General features: G+C 40.3%; 1 protein-coding gene across 1 annotated transcript in view; it reads left to right on the top strand.

The window, feature by feature from the left end:
• LOC149959848 (N-acetylglucosamine transporter UNC93A-like) overlaps positions 1-11,136 on the top strand; it is a 113,608-nt gene extending 102,472 nt beyond the window's left edge. The window contains exons 3-5 of the mRNA XM_090165182.1: positions 5,376-6,691; positions 7,367-7,634; positions 10,680-11,136. Of these exons, the coding sequence (XP_090021308.1) occupies positions 5,504-6,691; positions 7,367-7,634; positions 10,680-10,909 (1,686 nt within the window). The 5' untranslated portion in view covers positions 5,376-5,503 and the 3' untranslated portion in view covers positions 10,910-11,136. The remainder of the gene's footprint in view (positions 1-5,375; positions 6,692-7,366; positions 7,635-10,679) is intronic.
• Positions 11,137-17,057: the final 5,921 nt, after the last annotated feature.

The following is a 17,057-nucleotide window of genomic DNA, read 5'->3' as shown; positions in this document are numbered from 1 at the left end:
TATTATGACACAGTCAACGATATTTTTAACTACTGAAAGCGTTACAATAAGCCTTGGCTGGTCTGTAAAAAGACTGGCGTGGGAGATTTCTCTGACATCGTAACCGGGCAGTGCCACTTATGGTCATTGACGAAACAGAGGTTCATTAAAACACAATACCGTAGGAAGAACAAATAAATATCTCCATTATGTTATTTATGTTACTATAAGTAACATAATAAACATGAGTATGGCCAGTAGCGTAGCCAGGATTTTCTTTCGGGGGGGGGGGCAAAACATTGCAAAAAAAGTAAAAAAATAAAAATATTTGTACGTACGACCATACGTTTCGGGGGGGCATGTGCCCCCTGTGCCCCCCCCCTGGCTACGCCACTGAGTATGGCATACAACGAATTCGGTTAATGATAGTCTGTCGTGGAGTCATTGAGAAATAGGAAGTTTCGGAACAGGAAACTCGTCCCTTCCTATACTCTTTCCGTTGGCAAAATTGATGGTGAGAAATACGAGCGTACACGCGTTTAGCCTTGAAATTCGAAAATAACTAACTTCCTTCTGAAATGGAGCCAGTGTTTATAATAGTTATTTTTATCTTCCGATACAATAATTCATCATTATTTTACAAAATTAAGCGATATTTACACTTTTGAAAGCCTTTCAATTTTCAATAGGCCTTGGCTGGTCCTACGAAAAGGCTGCCGGCGGATTGTCGGCGATTTTCCGGGCATCCTCCATAGTTCGCTGAGAGTTGTCAGTCCGTCGGTAAGTAATGGTTTACGTTGTCATTGGCGAAACAGACTATGATTAAAAAAATTGCATTGGTTGAATAGGAAGTGTCATACTTATGTTTATTGTGTTATTTATGGCAGTACACGCCCATTTGTTTTGTAAAAGAAAATATTGATGATATGTAATGTCCGAGTTCGTGGCGGACACGGGGCCAAATATTTTATAAGAGTCAGAAGACGAAGTGCACTTCAGTCCGGAGGGAAACAGACGAAATAGTGACACGTCAAGAGGAAAAATTATTAGTCCGTAAATATAATTGAGAGAGTGCACGCGTGCAGGGGGGAAATGGGTCAGAGGTGAATCGAGAGGGGGCTGGATCTGTCACTTATCCGTCCAAGAAGGGGGCTTTCTGGCTTAGCGTAATATTTATGTACGGGCTTCCTTCCACATTCTTTATTAACCGAGAAATGCTCGACGGCGCGCGAGTGGTCGGCGAGAAGACCACTAACGCCCCGTCTCTTGTCACACGAGCGAAAGCCGTCCTGAAAAGATATTCCAAGAACCTGGTCTCAGGGGTCGTCTTTACTTCGCCACGCTTGTATCGGTGGGATACTAATTAACGGTGACTCTCAAACGAGCTCCCTAACAACACGCCTTCGATAAAACCGATACAACGATTCGCTAGAATGTATTAATACGCGAAGCCCTGGTGTGCTAATTAGTCTTTATTTGATCCTCGCCGCTTTAGGCTCAAAGAAATAAGGGCTGGGTTTCAAAAGGGCAAAAAGGACACGATAGCGAACATCGACGCAAAAAAATTGTTAGGCTTAAATCTGGTTTTCGCTAAAAATTGTTAGGCTTAAATCTGGTTTTCGCTAAGGCCAAAAATGACGTGACGGCGAGATCCGACGCAAAAAATCTCCGTTAATCCTAATAGAAGATCGCCGTTTTTGTGAAAACACACATTTTGGGCCCCGCAGAAACATTTCAGATAGCTCTTCTACTCCCTTCACTTGACTAAAACTTACCCTTCCGCTTCTTAAAACACGTGAATATGTAGTTCTAATTAGCCTTTTCAGTTTACATAGAGCCACGTAGTGGCAAATGCAAGAAGCTCATAAACTGTTGGATTTTCGTCTGCTAAGCCGACGCTTTATTGAAAAATCGTCTGCTTAGCAGACGAAAATCCAGCAGTTCTTGAGCTTCTCACAGGGTCTAAAATAGTGGGCAATTCTGGGCAAATCTAAAACTGAGATTTGCAGTTCTAAAATCGGATTTGGGCAGTACTATTTATCGTGAATTTATCGCAAAAAGTATGAAACATTTAAAGGAAAAGTCCAGGTTGGGTAAAACTTGGGTCTATTTGAAAGATCATGTTTAAATATACTAAAAAATATCAGTCGCAAAATTGTATCTTTTTTAATGACGATAAATTAATTTTTAAACGAGCGAAATCTACCGCCAAGCGAGCTGCCATTATCTTTCGCCTTCCCTCCGCAGACCGCACGCGGAGCAAGCGCGCGCGGGGAACAGAGCGCTGTTAAAGCCTGTTATAGCGCAAACAGCGCGTGATTAAAGTCCTAAAACGTCACCCCGAAACAAAAAATGGCAGATCGCTTGGCGGTAAATTTCGCTCGTTTAAAAATTAATTTCTCGTCATTTAAAAAAGATACAATTTTACGACTGATATTTTTGGGTTTATTTAAACATGATCATTCAAATAGACCCAAGTTTTACCCAACCTGGACTTTTCCTTTAAAATAGCTGATTACCTCATGGTAGATGTCGCGGTCGGCGAGTCTTTCCAGTACATATCGACAAACGCGGCCATTTTAACGGAACTAAGTTACTTATTTACAGCCCTTTGTTCTCTCATAATTTTGATAAAGTATTCGTCTGCTACAAATCCTGAACTCCAACTGCTTTAGCTCATTGTAATTATGTTTTGGGGGTTTAGTTTATATATTTTAAGGGTGGTTCTAAAAAATCCCTATTTTAGCCCCTGATAAGTCAAACGAATATATTGCACTTTAACGGATATTTTTTTGCGTCGACGAAAATTTAGTAAACAAATCTCAATAATTTACTTTTTATAAATATATTATTATAAATAAGTTATTATAAATAATAATTTACTTTTTATAAATAAGTTATTATAAATAATAATTTACTTTTTATAAATATATTATTATAAATAAGTTATTATAAATAATAATTTACTTTTTATAAATAAATTATTATAAATAATAATTTTTTTTTTATAATTAATAATTTACTTTTATAATTAATAATTTACTTTTTATAATTAATAATTTACTTTTTATAATTAATAATTTACTTTTTATAAATAAATTATTATAAATAATAATTTACTTTTTATATATAATAATTTACTTTTTATAAATAATAACTTACTTTTTATATATAATAATTTACTTTTTATAAATAATAATTTACTTTTTATAAATAATAATTTACTTTTATTAAAATAAATAAATTATTATAAATAATAATTCACTTTTATTAAAATAAATAAATTATTATAAATAATAATTTACTTTTATTTAAATAAAAAAATCATATATTTGAAATCTGACTCGTTTTGGGTTTCGAAAATTGGTTTTCCAAACGCTGGGGGCTTAGTCCACCGACTAACGTGATATTATTTCATCCCTAAAATTTCAGGGGTTCGGGGGATTTTGTTTCTGATAGCGAAGGGTTCCGCGAAAAATAAAGGATGAAAACCACTATGATGTAGACCGAGCGTCTCAAAGGTATTGAATTTAATTGGTGGATGTCGCTTAAAAGGTTTAGGTTTGGAAGGCGCTTAATGTTAAAGCGACATCTGTCTAGAATTCCGCGGATTAATCGCAGCTAAGCCTTTCCCAATGGCCCTGCCTGCACTATTTTCACCGCTTCCGCGTGGACGAAAATCACGAAATACGATCTCTTCAAATTGATAGACGAAACAAACGAATAAGCTAAACTACGGTTTAAGGTTTAGTCTCTTTGTAAACCCGTCATTTCAAAATGGGTAGGTTGGTTCTTAGCCTATATTAAGCCAGCTACGAATAGACGATTATAAAAAATAGCTTTCAGGATACAAATAAGTCACCTAACACTACAAAACACTATTCAATACACGTCACGCTTAAAGGGAATATAACCTTCAGTATTTCCGTTGCTCTCCCAAATGGTTCCAATAAATGTCGCTCTCGGAAATATCTTTGGACATTTTCGGCGCTGCATAGTGGTTTATATTAGGGGCGGGATTCTAAAAGTGTTTAGGTAAAAAACCAAATTTAAAACAAGTGGCGGCTCTACCTGTATTATGAAAAGACATCAATGTTATTAGAGATGGCCATGAATCTATTCGATTCTTCGAAAAACGCCACCTTACTGGAGAGCGTGGTGGGCCCTCAAGGGGTCGGAGTGTGCAATAACTGGCGGCTGTACCGGGGAGTCGGGGTCCGGCTCTTGTAACCCGTAAGGGCGGTGGCGCGCTGGGAGATGTTAGCTCCGTCCAAAGGGTCCTATCTCCAACCTCCGACTTCGGTCAGGTGTGGGCTGGATACTGGGCCTCGGCCCAGGCTAATGGAGAGGGGCCGGGCAAACTGGCCACCTCGGCGGATTGAGTAGCCTGCTGTGGGGCTGCGGGCCTCCGTATGAGGGCACGGCGGACCCATCTCCCGGCCTTTTGGGCTCCCACCGGGATCTCCGGTGCCAGCTGTGCCGGGTTATGCGGGCTGCTGTGTGCCCGCCGTTCCCCTTTAGGAGCTCTCTCCAAAGGGCTTGGCTCCCTGCCTTTGTAGGTGGGGTGTCGGCCGGAGTTGCTAGAGCATCCGTTCTCTATCCCACTGCTGTGTGCGAAGTGGCGGGCTGGTCGTCCCATTGTTGCACCTTCTGCTGGGTTGAGCGGCTTGCGTCGAGGGTGCGGCCGTCAGTAGTGGGGTTCTGCTACCTATGCTGGTTTTGTCACCTGTCCGGGCTTGTGGACGCTGGCGTAGGGCATTCTGATGATAGGCCTCCGGTGGTGTGGTTCTTTTCTTACCGGTACACCGGGCTATAAATTCTGACAACATGGAGAGCGTGGTGCCATCTATTTATAGCAAAGGAAGTTAAAATTAAAATTAGAAAAATGATAACGTCATCAGAGAGCCATTGTAGAGTATTGGGTATTAGCCTAGCTGATTATTATTATTATTATTAGTTGTAGTATTATAGTTAGACCACTTATACTCTATTTAGTGAACTTTAACCTAAATTATATATCCCGTGTAAAAAAATATTGTTTATAATTGCTGTAATTTTTGTTATTGACCAATTTACAAACGATCCAATCAACGCGAAGGGTACCTATAAGTACCACCTTTTTGATTCCGACGCTAGCGACATCTATTGAAAAAAGAGCTACTTCACGTCGAGCCGCCAATTGCTTTAAGTTGCATGTTTCTTGCTAGGATTATCAATGAGTCATTGAAAGAAACAGCTTTTAAAAATTAAAATCATTTTAAGTGTTTTTGGTCGTTGTTATAAAGCTAGAATTGGGTGGTTAGGTTGGTAGCGCCCACTATTATCAATTTTTAAGTGTGTTGCAGAGAATTTATTTAAAGAGGCCTAATCATCATTAATTTTTTTATCAATTTCAGATGACCAACGGATAACCTGCCTTTTCCTTCGAGACAAAATGTAACATGGAAATGCCCGACACATCTTTCGATACATTTTAAATAATCAAACATCGTTTCCGCAAGAAGAGTAAACTTGTTCCAACAAAATGAGTTCGTCATCGACTCCAGATATCCATCGTAAATCTCGGGAGCAGCTTCTGAGCCCGCGTCCCAGAGCCAGAACGGACCAGGTGCTGGTCGAAGTCAGCTACCAGGGTTCCCAAAACACTCACGTCAAAACGAGAATGAAACCTCTGAAGCCGGGACAACAGCCGGGATCCGTAGGAGCGAACTGCGTCATTTCCGGAAGCGGTTCCGAAATCGATCCGAACGGGATCGGCTCCATACATCACGAACGCCATCTGCTCAAGAACATGGTCATTTTAGGATTGTCTTTCGTTTTCGTCTTCAGCGCGTTCAACGGGTGGCAGAACTTGCAAAGTTCCCTGTTTACCGAATCGGGAATCGGACTTCAAGCGTTCGCCTGCGTCTACGGGCTGATGGCCGTGTCCTGTCTCTACGGGCCCGCGTTCGCCCAGAAGCTGACCCCCAATTGGACCATCGTCTTGTCTTTCGTCATGTTCGCCCTCTTCGTGTCCACTTTTTTCTATCCCAGATTGTACACGATCATCCCTAGTGCCATTTTATTGGGATTATCAATGGGTCCTTTGTTCAGCGCGCAAACTACCTTTTTAATGCTGCTAGTGTCCAAGATGACCGGCCTGACCGACGGAATTCGCGATAAAATAAATCAGAGGTTCTTAAGAATATTTTACGTGTTTTTCAATTCGGGTCGCATTTGGGGCAACATTGTCGCGGCGCTCCTGCTGCACTACGGCGGAGACATTTACATCTACACCACGCACCGTCCTCACAGCCATTACCCGTTCCCTTACGGACCCGACCACAGAGTCCTTTCGCCGGGAGACGACCAATCTCCCGTCTTGTCCAGAGTGATCCCCAGTGCCGGTCTGTGCTTCGAAGGACAGTGCAAAGCCGGGTCCATTTGGAGGGACCGCGAAGCCGGCAACTTCGTCTTCATGCTTCCTTCCAACGTGTCTCTGATGATCGTGGCCGTGTATCTGGGACTCGTGCTGTTCGGGGTCGCGATGGTCACCACGTTGCTCGACAAGTTTGAAATGTACGTTTATCAAGACCCGCTGGAGAGGTCCCTGCTACAACGGACGGTCAGGGACATGATGTACAGTCTGGCAGACCCACAATTTCGGCTGATGATTCCCATAGTTCTCTTCATTGGCCTCGAGCAAGGGTTCATTGTGGCAGACTTCACGAGGGTAAGAATTGTATTCGCTGCACATCTCCTCAACCGGGAAACAACGTTAATACCAGTAGCTGGAGATTATCTTGGACCTGGTTCTGCTAGTGTGACGAGTTAGAATCCTAACGGTAGCGACATCTCGTACTTTTTAATTAAACAACGAAAACGGTGGTGGGGTAAACGAAAAACGTATTTTTATTATAGTGTAACTCGTATATCAAATTTCATAAACATTCATAAAATCCTCAATATATTTTATAGTGTTTTTGACAACATAAAATAACATGGGATTTTTACCGATTTCACTGTGAATTTTTTTTTAATTGATCAAAATGTGACCAATTTTTATTTTTTTCGTCAATTTTTATCAATTTTTTTATAATTTTGGTATTTTAATTTTTTTTTCAATTTTGTAAAATGTTTCACAAATCGGTCAAAATCCCATGTCAAAAACATTTTTCGTTGCCATGGCAAACCCGTTGCCCATTGAATAAAATCCCTTCAGGATTTTTCAAGTTACATGAAGGTCTACCAATCCCCCGAGTTTGAACAAAATCGGTGTGTAACACCTCGGGTAGTCTCCTTGTAAGTACAATAATTGCTTATTTGGCGTAACGGATCTAATGGAAGCTAGTCTAGAACACGGTCCCAGATTTTATTTATACCATTAAAATGTTGCATCTATTTGCAGTCATACGTGAGCTGCGCTGTTGGTCTGGAAGCGGTTGGCTACACGATGATGTGCTTGGGGACGATGAACACGCTGGGAAGCCTGGTCGTCCACCAATTTAGCAAACACATCAAACGTCCCATCATCATGGCAGCCGGTCTCATCTTCCACGCGGGACTTCTCATGGTGCTCTGGTTGTGGAAGCCCGTCAAGGACGATGTGGCCGTGTTCTACGTCATCGCTGCCGGTTGGGGTCTCTGCAACGCCATCTGGGAGACACTCACTTTATGTAAGCGTCATTCGGTTAGCTGTAAAATACAGTGCTTAAAGCAAGTGGCGGCTCGACGTGAAGTAGCTCTTTTTTCAATAGATGTCGCTAGCGTCGAAATAAAAAAGGCGGTACTTATAGGTACCCCTCGCGTTGATTTGATAGTTTGTAAATTGGTCCATAACATAAATTACAGCAATTATATAGAATATTTTTACACGGGATATATAATACATAAAACACACTTCTTCAGATACCTCTGCCGACTAAACAATTCGTCACTCACTCAAGGTATCACAAGTTGAAGGGGTTTCACCTGAGCTCTTCGTTTTCCCTTTCCATAAAAACTTGTAGAGGTTAACGGTAATAGTTGGCTCGCGTGGCAAGAAGGGCTTGCTAACACCCTCCTACGCATTGTAATCAATGACTTTAAAAGTCGTTTGATGACTTAGGACTAAGGTGGTGCCTTGGGTATTAGCCTAGGCTAGCTGGTTATTACCAAAAGTAAATAGGGGGAGAAAGTCTGGCACTTGGGTCCAACCGCACGACGTCTTATTTGAGGGGTAAAATTTTTGGAAATGACTTCCCCCTCGCCTCTTTACAGGGACACAAAGGTATCGGTTGTACTCCGCCACGATGAAAAATAGTTCTCTATAAAATACGTGAATATTAAACTTTTGCTTTCGATAATTTGGTTAATTTAGTTCCTAAATAAAGTAGATATATGATAGAAACTAAAATCCGACATTTTAAAAATAATAACACGACTTTTGAAAAGAAATAAACCTAACTAGAATAACGCTCACTTAAATCGTGGATAGCGTGGCGCCATCTAAGAGCGGAGATCGGGACTAATTGGTAAATCTACGATATTAAGGCCTAACAATTTGCAAGTTTAACTGAAATAATAGCTATAGCTACGTGCCTTTTTGTTTATTTTACAATTGATAGAGTAATTATTAATTAAAATCAACCGTTATCGAAGGAAATAATGGTCAGCATTTGACAGATAGACTATTTGAAATCGCGAGGCGGTGACATGGTTGCCAGGGAATAAATTCAAAATTTTCATCTTGAGCGCGGATCGGAATACCACAGATGCACTACTTCGCGCGTAATGCGCTATCCTTATTGGTTATAATTATCAAGTGATCACTAACTCTTTAAAAAGGTTGTCAAGCATGGTGGAAGGTAAAATCTGGAGGCAGTGATAGACTTTCTCCCCCTATTTACTTTTGTTATTACCTAGTTTGAAAAACAGGATTTGCGTTTACTGTTGTTTAACATGGCCAACCCTTGTGATAGGGTGGCTTACGAGAATGTCACGAACGTTGTAAACTGAAGGCTAGTTCACACGGGCAGTGTTTTCCTGATTTTCTCTATTTTCTCGTTTTACCACCTTCTCCCGTTGTTCTGGCGCACGGGAAAACGACTGTACACACGGACAAAATTTTACGGAATTTTCCGCCGTCAGCGCTGCCGGTAAACGAGAAAACGGAGAAAAAAATGTTGAAATATCTCTACTTTATTTTCCCGGTTTTTGAAGCTTTTTGAGTTCGACTAATCAGCGGCTGTCACGTGATCTAAGGAGCGATTTTGAAAGTCTTTAAAAGTAGGCTTAAGAATTTTTGCGTCTACCACGTGACGGCATAACGCCCCTCAAAAATAGGTTATCAGTTTCCTCATTCCCCGGCAGCGATCACTGTGATAAAATCCGGCAAATTGTGTCCGTGTGTACTGTCGTGTTCCTGCGCTTCAGAACCACGGGAAAAGGCGGTAAAACTAGAAAATATAGAAAACCAGGAAAACACTGCCCGTGTGAACCAGGCTTAAGCCTTTTTCTGCCTTTTACAATTTCACGACGATATATGAAGGAAGAAAACATTTTATTTATATTTTTAAAGGAAAGGTTTCATTAGAAATTAACTAACCATTCTGTTTTCTCTGAAATTAATTTTTGTCCACAAAAATATCATACTGTTTATTTTCTTCAGCTACCAGTAAACTGACTAGAATATTAGCTGCCATTTTTATTTATAATTCCCCCCTTTTTAACCAAGTGCAATCGCTCGGAGGCATTCTCACTCTTCTCAAGAGAACTAGTGAGAAGAGATTACGTCACTTCCTATGAGAAGGACTATCAAAATTTTGAGAAGTGAGAATTCTCACTATCTGTGTCGATCCTACGAAGATGCACATTTATTCTTATGGCCTAGATGGCCTACTTGTCTCGTAAGAGATATATTATGAACCCCTGGAATACAAGTCAACCGCACGAATACATTTCTAGAAATTTTATATATTCCACGTGCGCTGATTGACTTCATTAAAGCAAGTGGTGGCGTTCGGGGTAGGTGAGACAGGCTATAGCCTACGTTTGTTTTCACTTAGGGTTCCTCGAATCGAGTTGAGGGGGCCCCTTCTCCAGTCGTTTTATACATAAAACTTTGCATATTTGGGGGGCCCACAATTGAGGAAAATCTCCTGACGCCGCCCCTGAGTGTCGAGTGGTGGCTCTATCATTGTCACCTGTATTATAAAAAGGCCCCTGACATGTTATTAGAGTTGGCCATGAATCTATCCGATTCTTCGAAACACCAAATTTAATAGAGAGCGTGGTGCCATCTATTTATGGCAAAGGAAGCTAAAATTTAAAATAATAATAATAATAATAATAATAATAATAATAATAAAATAATAACGTCGTCAGAGAGCCTTGGTAGAGTATTATATTTAGTGGAATTTAACCTAAATTTAATATCCCGTGTAAAAATAGTTTATAATTGCTGTAATTTAGGTTATTGACCAATTTACAAACGATCCAATCAACGCGAGGGGTACCTTTAAGTACCGCCTTTTTTATTTCGACGCTAGCGACATCTATTGAAAAAAGAGCTACTTCACGTTGAGCCACCAGTTGCTTTAATACCAATTGCCATGATATTCGTTCGCTTCCGTGGTGGGTCGCTTGAGACAATTAGCTTCTAATTTGTCATCAAAGATCTTTGTAATTATTTGTGGAAAAACTGAAGATAATGTTCTGTGAACTGTTTCTCTTTCATAAAGCGTACATGGCGTTCACGTTTTCGGAACAGTGGCAAGCCCCTTTCTCAACGTACTACATGATCCAAGCCATCGGCCTCAGTATCTCCTTCTCCTGCAGCTTCTATCTTTGCACGGAAGTGAAGATCTTGGCACTGACCATCGTTCTGGTCGTCGCATCCGCTCCCTACGCCGTCTTAGAATTTCGGTTCCATCAGCAGAGAATGTTGCACGAAAGAACTGCCATGTTATAGTTACGATATTCTAAAACGTTTAACCTATATGTTTCGCAACCATAGAATCGCAAGTCTATTCGCCGATGGGGAAAATAAGAGTTTAACTTAGGAATATTTTTTGGTAATACAACTGCTGTCTGAACAGTCTCATTCAGTTTCGATACTTAAGCAGACGCGAGCTTCGAGATTTTTTATGAGCAGCGTTGCCAGATGTCTTATAAGTGTATTTCGATAACTTCGATCGAATTTTTAGGGGCGTAATATAATTTCAACATAATTTTTTTTTTAAATAATTCGTTATTTGCGTTATATTAAATTGATAATTTGGTAATCGAATGACCAATCTAAGGAACCAAGGACCCGAATTCAAAATTCCTTTGTTACAAAAGACGGTAAAATAAATGGGGGTAGGATTTTTAACCATCACTTGCCACTTAAAAACTGGACGCAAGCTAGGGATGGAACACCGGATTGGTTGGTATTTGAGCATGCGCAGAGACTGATTTTTCACTGTCGTCGAGTAAGAAATAACTAATTCATGATTCCTCGTGGAGCATGTGGCGCCATCTAAGTAAACTGACCGTTATACTTCAGAAATAAAAGCTAGACAGAATGGTTGTTTAACTATAATTTTACCTATAACTTCGAGTTCTTTAAATTAAAATACAAATCATTAAGTGTGAAAAACGGTAGTAACTATTTAAGTCGCGAAGCGGTGAGGCTTTCAGCCATGCCGTCAAGAAACGTTCCCCTTTTTTCCTACCCCCAAATTCAGAAAACCTTCCGAGGGTGGAAAGCCGTTGGAATTTATTTATTACTGGCAAACATGTAGACTCCAAAGGCCCTCCAGCAGAAAAGGGGGGAGGCGGATGATGACCCACCTCAAACCGCTGAAGATATATCTGAAGCAGTATGAGAAGCAATTTCTGACCCAGTCGTGGGCTTAATCGTCTGTGAGTTTTAGAGATTAACTCACAAAAATATTCACTCTTATCCACTCTCGCTGTTCGTCACTCGTCGAGTGCATTCTTCTCCAAAGAGTGAGATTAGTCAAGGTCACCAATTTCACTCTTATTTTTGCACGGAAATTTCAAATTTATGGCGGGATATTTGAATTCGGTCGAAAAAGTATATTTTAGTTTCCTTTGCCATAAATAGATGACACTACGCTCTCCAGTAAAGTCATTAAATTAAATTTAAATTCATAATACCCGCCTTCTTTTAATAGTCTTAAACGCACTCTCGCCAGCTGAATTTTCTCACATAGGTAGCTTTTAGTTCTTTGATTAAAAAGAAATGGCGATGGAGTCTATCGCGACGCGTGCTACGAGCTATTCCAATCTCACTTCAATCTTTATTGCGAAAGTCGAACCTCAGAGTAAAAGTATATTTTGGAAGTAATGAACTATATGCCCCAAAGAGTTAGAAACCAGTCACTCCAGGGGGCTGAAAATCCTCTCTCCGCTACCTTTGGCTGTACAGCATAGTTAGAGAAACCTCCGCTACTCTCATTGCCGCTACTATCAAAAGTAAATAGGGGGAGAAAGTCTGGCACTTGGGTCCAACCGCACGACGTCTTATTTGAGGGGTAAAAAATTTGGGCTTCGGAAATGACTTCCCCCTCGCCTCTTTACAGGGACGCAAAGGTATCGGTTGTACTCCGCCACTATGAAAAATAGTTCTCTATAAAATACGCGAATATTAAACTTTTGCTTTCGATAATTTGGTTAATTTAGTTCCTAAATAAAGTAGATGTATGATAGAAACTAAAATGCGACATTTCTAAAAATAATAACGCGACTTTTAAAAAGAAATAAACCGTAACTAGAATAACGCTCACTCAAATCGTGGAGAGCGTGGCGCCATCTAAGAGCAGAGATCGGGACTAATTGGTAAAGCTACGATGTTAAGGCCTAACAAATAATAGCTATAGCTACGAGCTTTTTTTGTTTATTTTACAATTGATATAGTAATTATTAATTAAAATCAATCGTTATCGAAGGAAATAATGGTCAGCATTTGACAGAGAGACTATTTGAAATCGCGAGGCGGTGACATGGTTGCCAGGGAATAAAATTCAAAATTTTCATCTTGAGCGCGTACCGGAATACCACAAATGCACTACTTCGCGCGTAATGCGCTATCCTTATTGGTTAGAAATATCACGTGATCACTAGCTCTTTAAAAAGGGGGTCAAGCATGGGGGAAGGTAAAATCTGGAGGCAGTGATAGACTTTCTCCCCCTATTTACTTTTGCTACTATCTAATGGAAAAAATTGATAGAAAATAAGTAGTCCCAAACTCGACGCTAACATAAATTTAGGAGCTTGCGAGAGTTCGTTTAAAAGTCGATAAGATTGAAAGAGCTGACCTCGACTAGCTTCACACTTTTCTCTCGAGCTCACTCGCCGAGTGATGAAAAAGTGAAATCTCTTTTTGTTAGGGAGTGGCGTGAGAAAAGGGGGGGAGGGAAAAGTGAGGGGAAGGGAATAACTCGCACAAATTATTTTGCCTAACGCTACTCCGATCGCTTCACTCGCACAGCCAATAACAATGTGATGCCTCCCGTTCGTATGTTTGTCTGGAGCCACGCCTGATCTGTAAACGTCATATCATCACGAGATTTTACGTGACGTAAAGTCACATGACTCACATATTTAGTTGGTCGTGAGCTATGTTTTGCTATTCTAATTTGAATTTCCTGTCGAAAGTTATGATAATATATAAAATTAGTCTTTGGATGGATAATTAGACTTCGGAAATCTGACAACGCTCCTAATGACCGAATTAACAAATCACGCGAATCTGATTAGTCTTTGGATGGATAATTAGACTTCGGCAATCTGACAACGCTGCTAATGACCGAATTAACCAATCACGTGAATCTGATTAGTCTTTGGATGGAAAATTAGACTTCGGCAATCTGACAACGCTGCTAATGACCGAATTAACAAATCACGCGAATCTGATTAGTCTTTGGATGGATAATTAGACTTCGGCAATCTGACAACGCTGCTAATGACCGAATTAACAAATCACGCGAATCTCTGTCACACAAATTGTGTAATCCCCATTGGTTGTATAACTGCTTCTATGGTTTGCTTCAGACTATATCAACTAAGCCTTAGTCAGGCATCGGTACCTCCGGAGTTATAGCTATTTTTAAAAGAAATTTCGGTAAAATCGAGCGATAGCAAAACTAATTTGGACGCGTGAAAATACCGCTGCATGTTAGGGCCTAAAAAGCTAGTAAATAAGCCGGCCGGACCCAAACATGTTCGGGTAGGGTCGCTCGAGAAAATAAATTTGGAAATATCTCAATGGATAAAATTCGGTCAGTGTAAATGTAATAAATCAGAAGTGAATAAAGTTACTGGATTTTAATATGTGTAAATATTTCTTGTCATTTAATGTCCTTATAAAAAAAAAACAATTATTTTAGAGACCGAGAACAGAGCGAATTTCCACCTCTCTCATCCGGTACTTTTTTGACCGGTGACAATTGATTGAAAGCTCTGACAACATGCTTGCCAGCTCTGACAGATTGAATATCAATAACGAGCATCATTCAATTCAAAAACAGTGAGTCGTCGGTCAAGCTGTCACTCCTCTATACATCTAAAGCAAAGACTATATATACGCTTCGCTTACTAGACAGGCGTCTCCATCAGGCTTGGAAATAAGGTTTATTTCTAAGCTGGTCTATTTGGCCAGTGACTCCCAACTCTTGAATTATTTAAGTGGTCACGTAGACCAGTTGATTAATAATACTGTAGATAATTTTGAATTAATAAACTGTACCCTGTACCAGTGAACCCCTAGCTTTTGAATAAAAAAACTGGTCCGAGCAATTAATAAACTGGTCTTTGACCCAGTGACCACCGCTTATTTCCAAGCCTGGTCTCCATACAAAAAACCTGTTAACACTTTCGAAACACGGGAGAAGCCTTTGACCAGCCGTTAGAGGCGCCACTAGTAGCACTGCTGAAGCGCGGGGAAAATTTTGACCAGCGTCGGCAATCGTATGCAAGGCGAGCCATTGAACACACCAGTCTATATAACGAAGCGTATATATAGTCTTTGATCTAAAGATACTTGGCCACAGACTTGTAAATAACGGCAGTCCACGCGTCAAAAACCCCTGAAAAAAATCATGGGACTCCTAAAAAAATGTCTTTAGAAGGGGGTAAAGAGTCCACGGGACTCCTTCAAATTATATCGTTAGCTGTGTAAAACGAGGGAAAATTTCGAGAATTCAATAAAAAGTTGAATTATTTTTTCTCTTTGAGGCATTTGTATAGTGTATACTGACCGCCGCTATTTCAGCTCTCCGAAAACTAGTCGGACTCCCGGCGGAGCTAGAGCTCCCCTATCTACTTATCTGTGAGGCCTATAGAAATAAACAATGACCAATGAAAAATTTAGAAAACTTGGGCCTACCATGGAAAAACCCCTTTTAACTTAAACAGGTGTGGTCCGTGTGGGGAATAATTTCCATACTTCGTTAGTCTAAGACTAACGAAGTAGGGAAATTATTAGTCCATAATAAATAGTCTTGCTCTGTTACCCATTAGGCACAGTAATTGTAACAGTGCCATTGAAGACCAAAATTTTGCTTTATTAAAATGAATAAAAGTAGAAAAGCTCTATGGGTTTGGAATGCAGACTTTTATGGTTAAATTAATTGGGATAATATTTACGAGCATTTTAATTTACTCAATTACTGACTGTCTCTTTTATAATTACAATAAAATTTTTATAGGCTTTTTGCCTGGTTAGGTGCCATTTATTTTCGAATATAATATGGTGGAATAAAGAGAGATTAAAGAACATATTTTAAACGAGGGGGGGCGAAGAAAGAGGGAAGAGTCCTGACTCGTCGAAAAAATAGATCGGCGGAGGGGTCCGGGTCCAGTGGACTCTCTTAAAAATATACACTATTTACAAGGAAGTTGGCCAAACTGTTCCTCAATGACTAGAAAACAGGGTTGCCATAAATGTTTTGGTGTTAAATAAATATTTTAGAGCAAAACATGCATGGTAACCCTGTTAAAATATCGTCTGCTGCCCCAACTCCAATCAACACGAGATTCAACAGCTTCCAAAATTCGCCAAATATCCGAGGTTAGTAAATTTTAGGCTATAAAAGGTTGCCTCGATACGCTATGGTTGCTAAGGGCTAAGGTTGGTAACTTCGTTCCTAACAAACATCGTGATGTCATTGAGATGAGATCCTATTGAAAATGAATGGGATCTCATCTGGGTGACGTCAGCAAGTTCAGCAACAGACGAATTTTGGAGGCAATCCAAAAATAATTTCAAACCGTTTCTCGATCGAGACCCCGTTGGGAAATAGCGTCCATTACAACGCCAGGAATCCCAGGATCTAATTTGATAATAGCAGACGCTAGAATCGGCTAGATCAAGGCGTTAGCTCGGAAGAACGTGGCCACCTAGAATAACCAATAACTAACCATAAAAGCCATTAATAGTTGTGACAAAAATCGCTTTTCCCAAGCAGAAAAAACACCGTGTTTTCAACCTACTATAGTCGTCTTTATTTTTGATATAAATACAGATATATCGTTAAAACATTCATTGGCCAATTAAATAAAAGCCATCCAATTAAAACTCTAGCCGAAGTTCACTTGCATTCAGTTTAAAAGAATTAAGTTATAAATGATGTTTTTTTTTTTATAAATGAGTGAAATGTTTTTATACAATATCATATAAAAGTAATTTTTATATTTCTACGTTGAACGGCCAATCGCACACGCTAATTTTAGGGTTGAAGAAGAGACCCGTTGGGCATTTAAATTCGAAAGCTTCTCCCCAATTGCAAATGAAGAATATCGTCGGGTCCATAGGCGAACTCAAGAACGTAACGTACATTCCGTTGATTTTGGGACAAGCGCCTTCCACTTCCATGACGAAGTCATCGTCTTGTTGAACTTCCCGAGTGGATTTAGACGAGGGAGCAGGGCTTTCAGGTAAAGGCATCTTTGCAGGAGCCGGTGCCTCTGTGGCTGGCAAAGGCGTCGTCATTACCGGAGCGGGTGTCCCAATGACTGGCAAAGGCGTCGTCATTACCGGAGCGGGTGTCCCAATGACTGGCAAAGGCGTCGTCATTACCGGAGCGGGTGTCCCAGTGACTGGCAAAGGCGTC

The sequence above is a fragment of the Leiobunum rupestre genome, chromosome 2, assembly GCF_980474605.1.
Source record: "Leiobunum rupestre chromosome 2, qqLeiRupe1.1.hap1, whole genome shotgun sequence".
NCBI classification, from domain to species: Eukaryota; Metazoa; Arthropoda; class Arachnida; order Opiliones; family Sclerosomatidae; genus Leiobunum; species Leiobunum rupestre.
The sequence above is the reverse complement of the archived record's forward strand: the minus strand, read 5'-3'. Positions and strand labels throughout refer to the sequence as shown.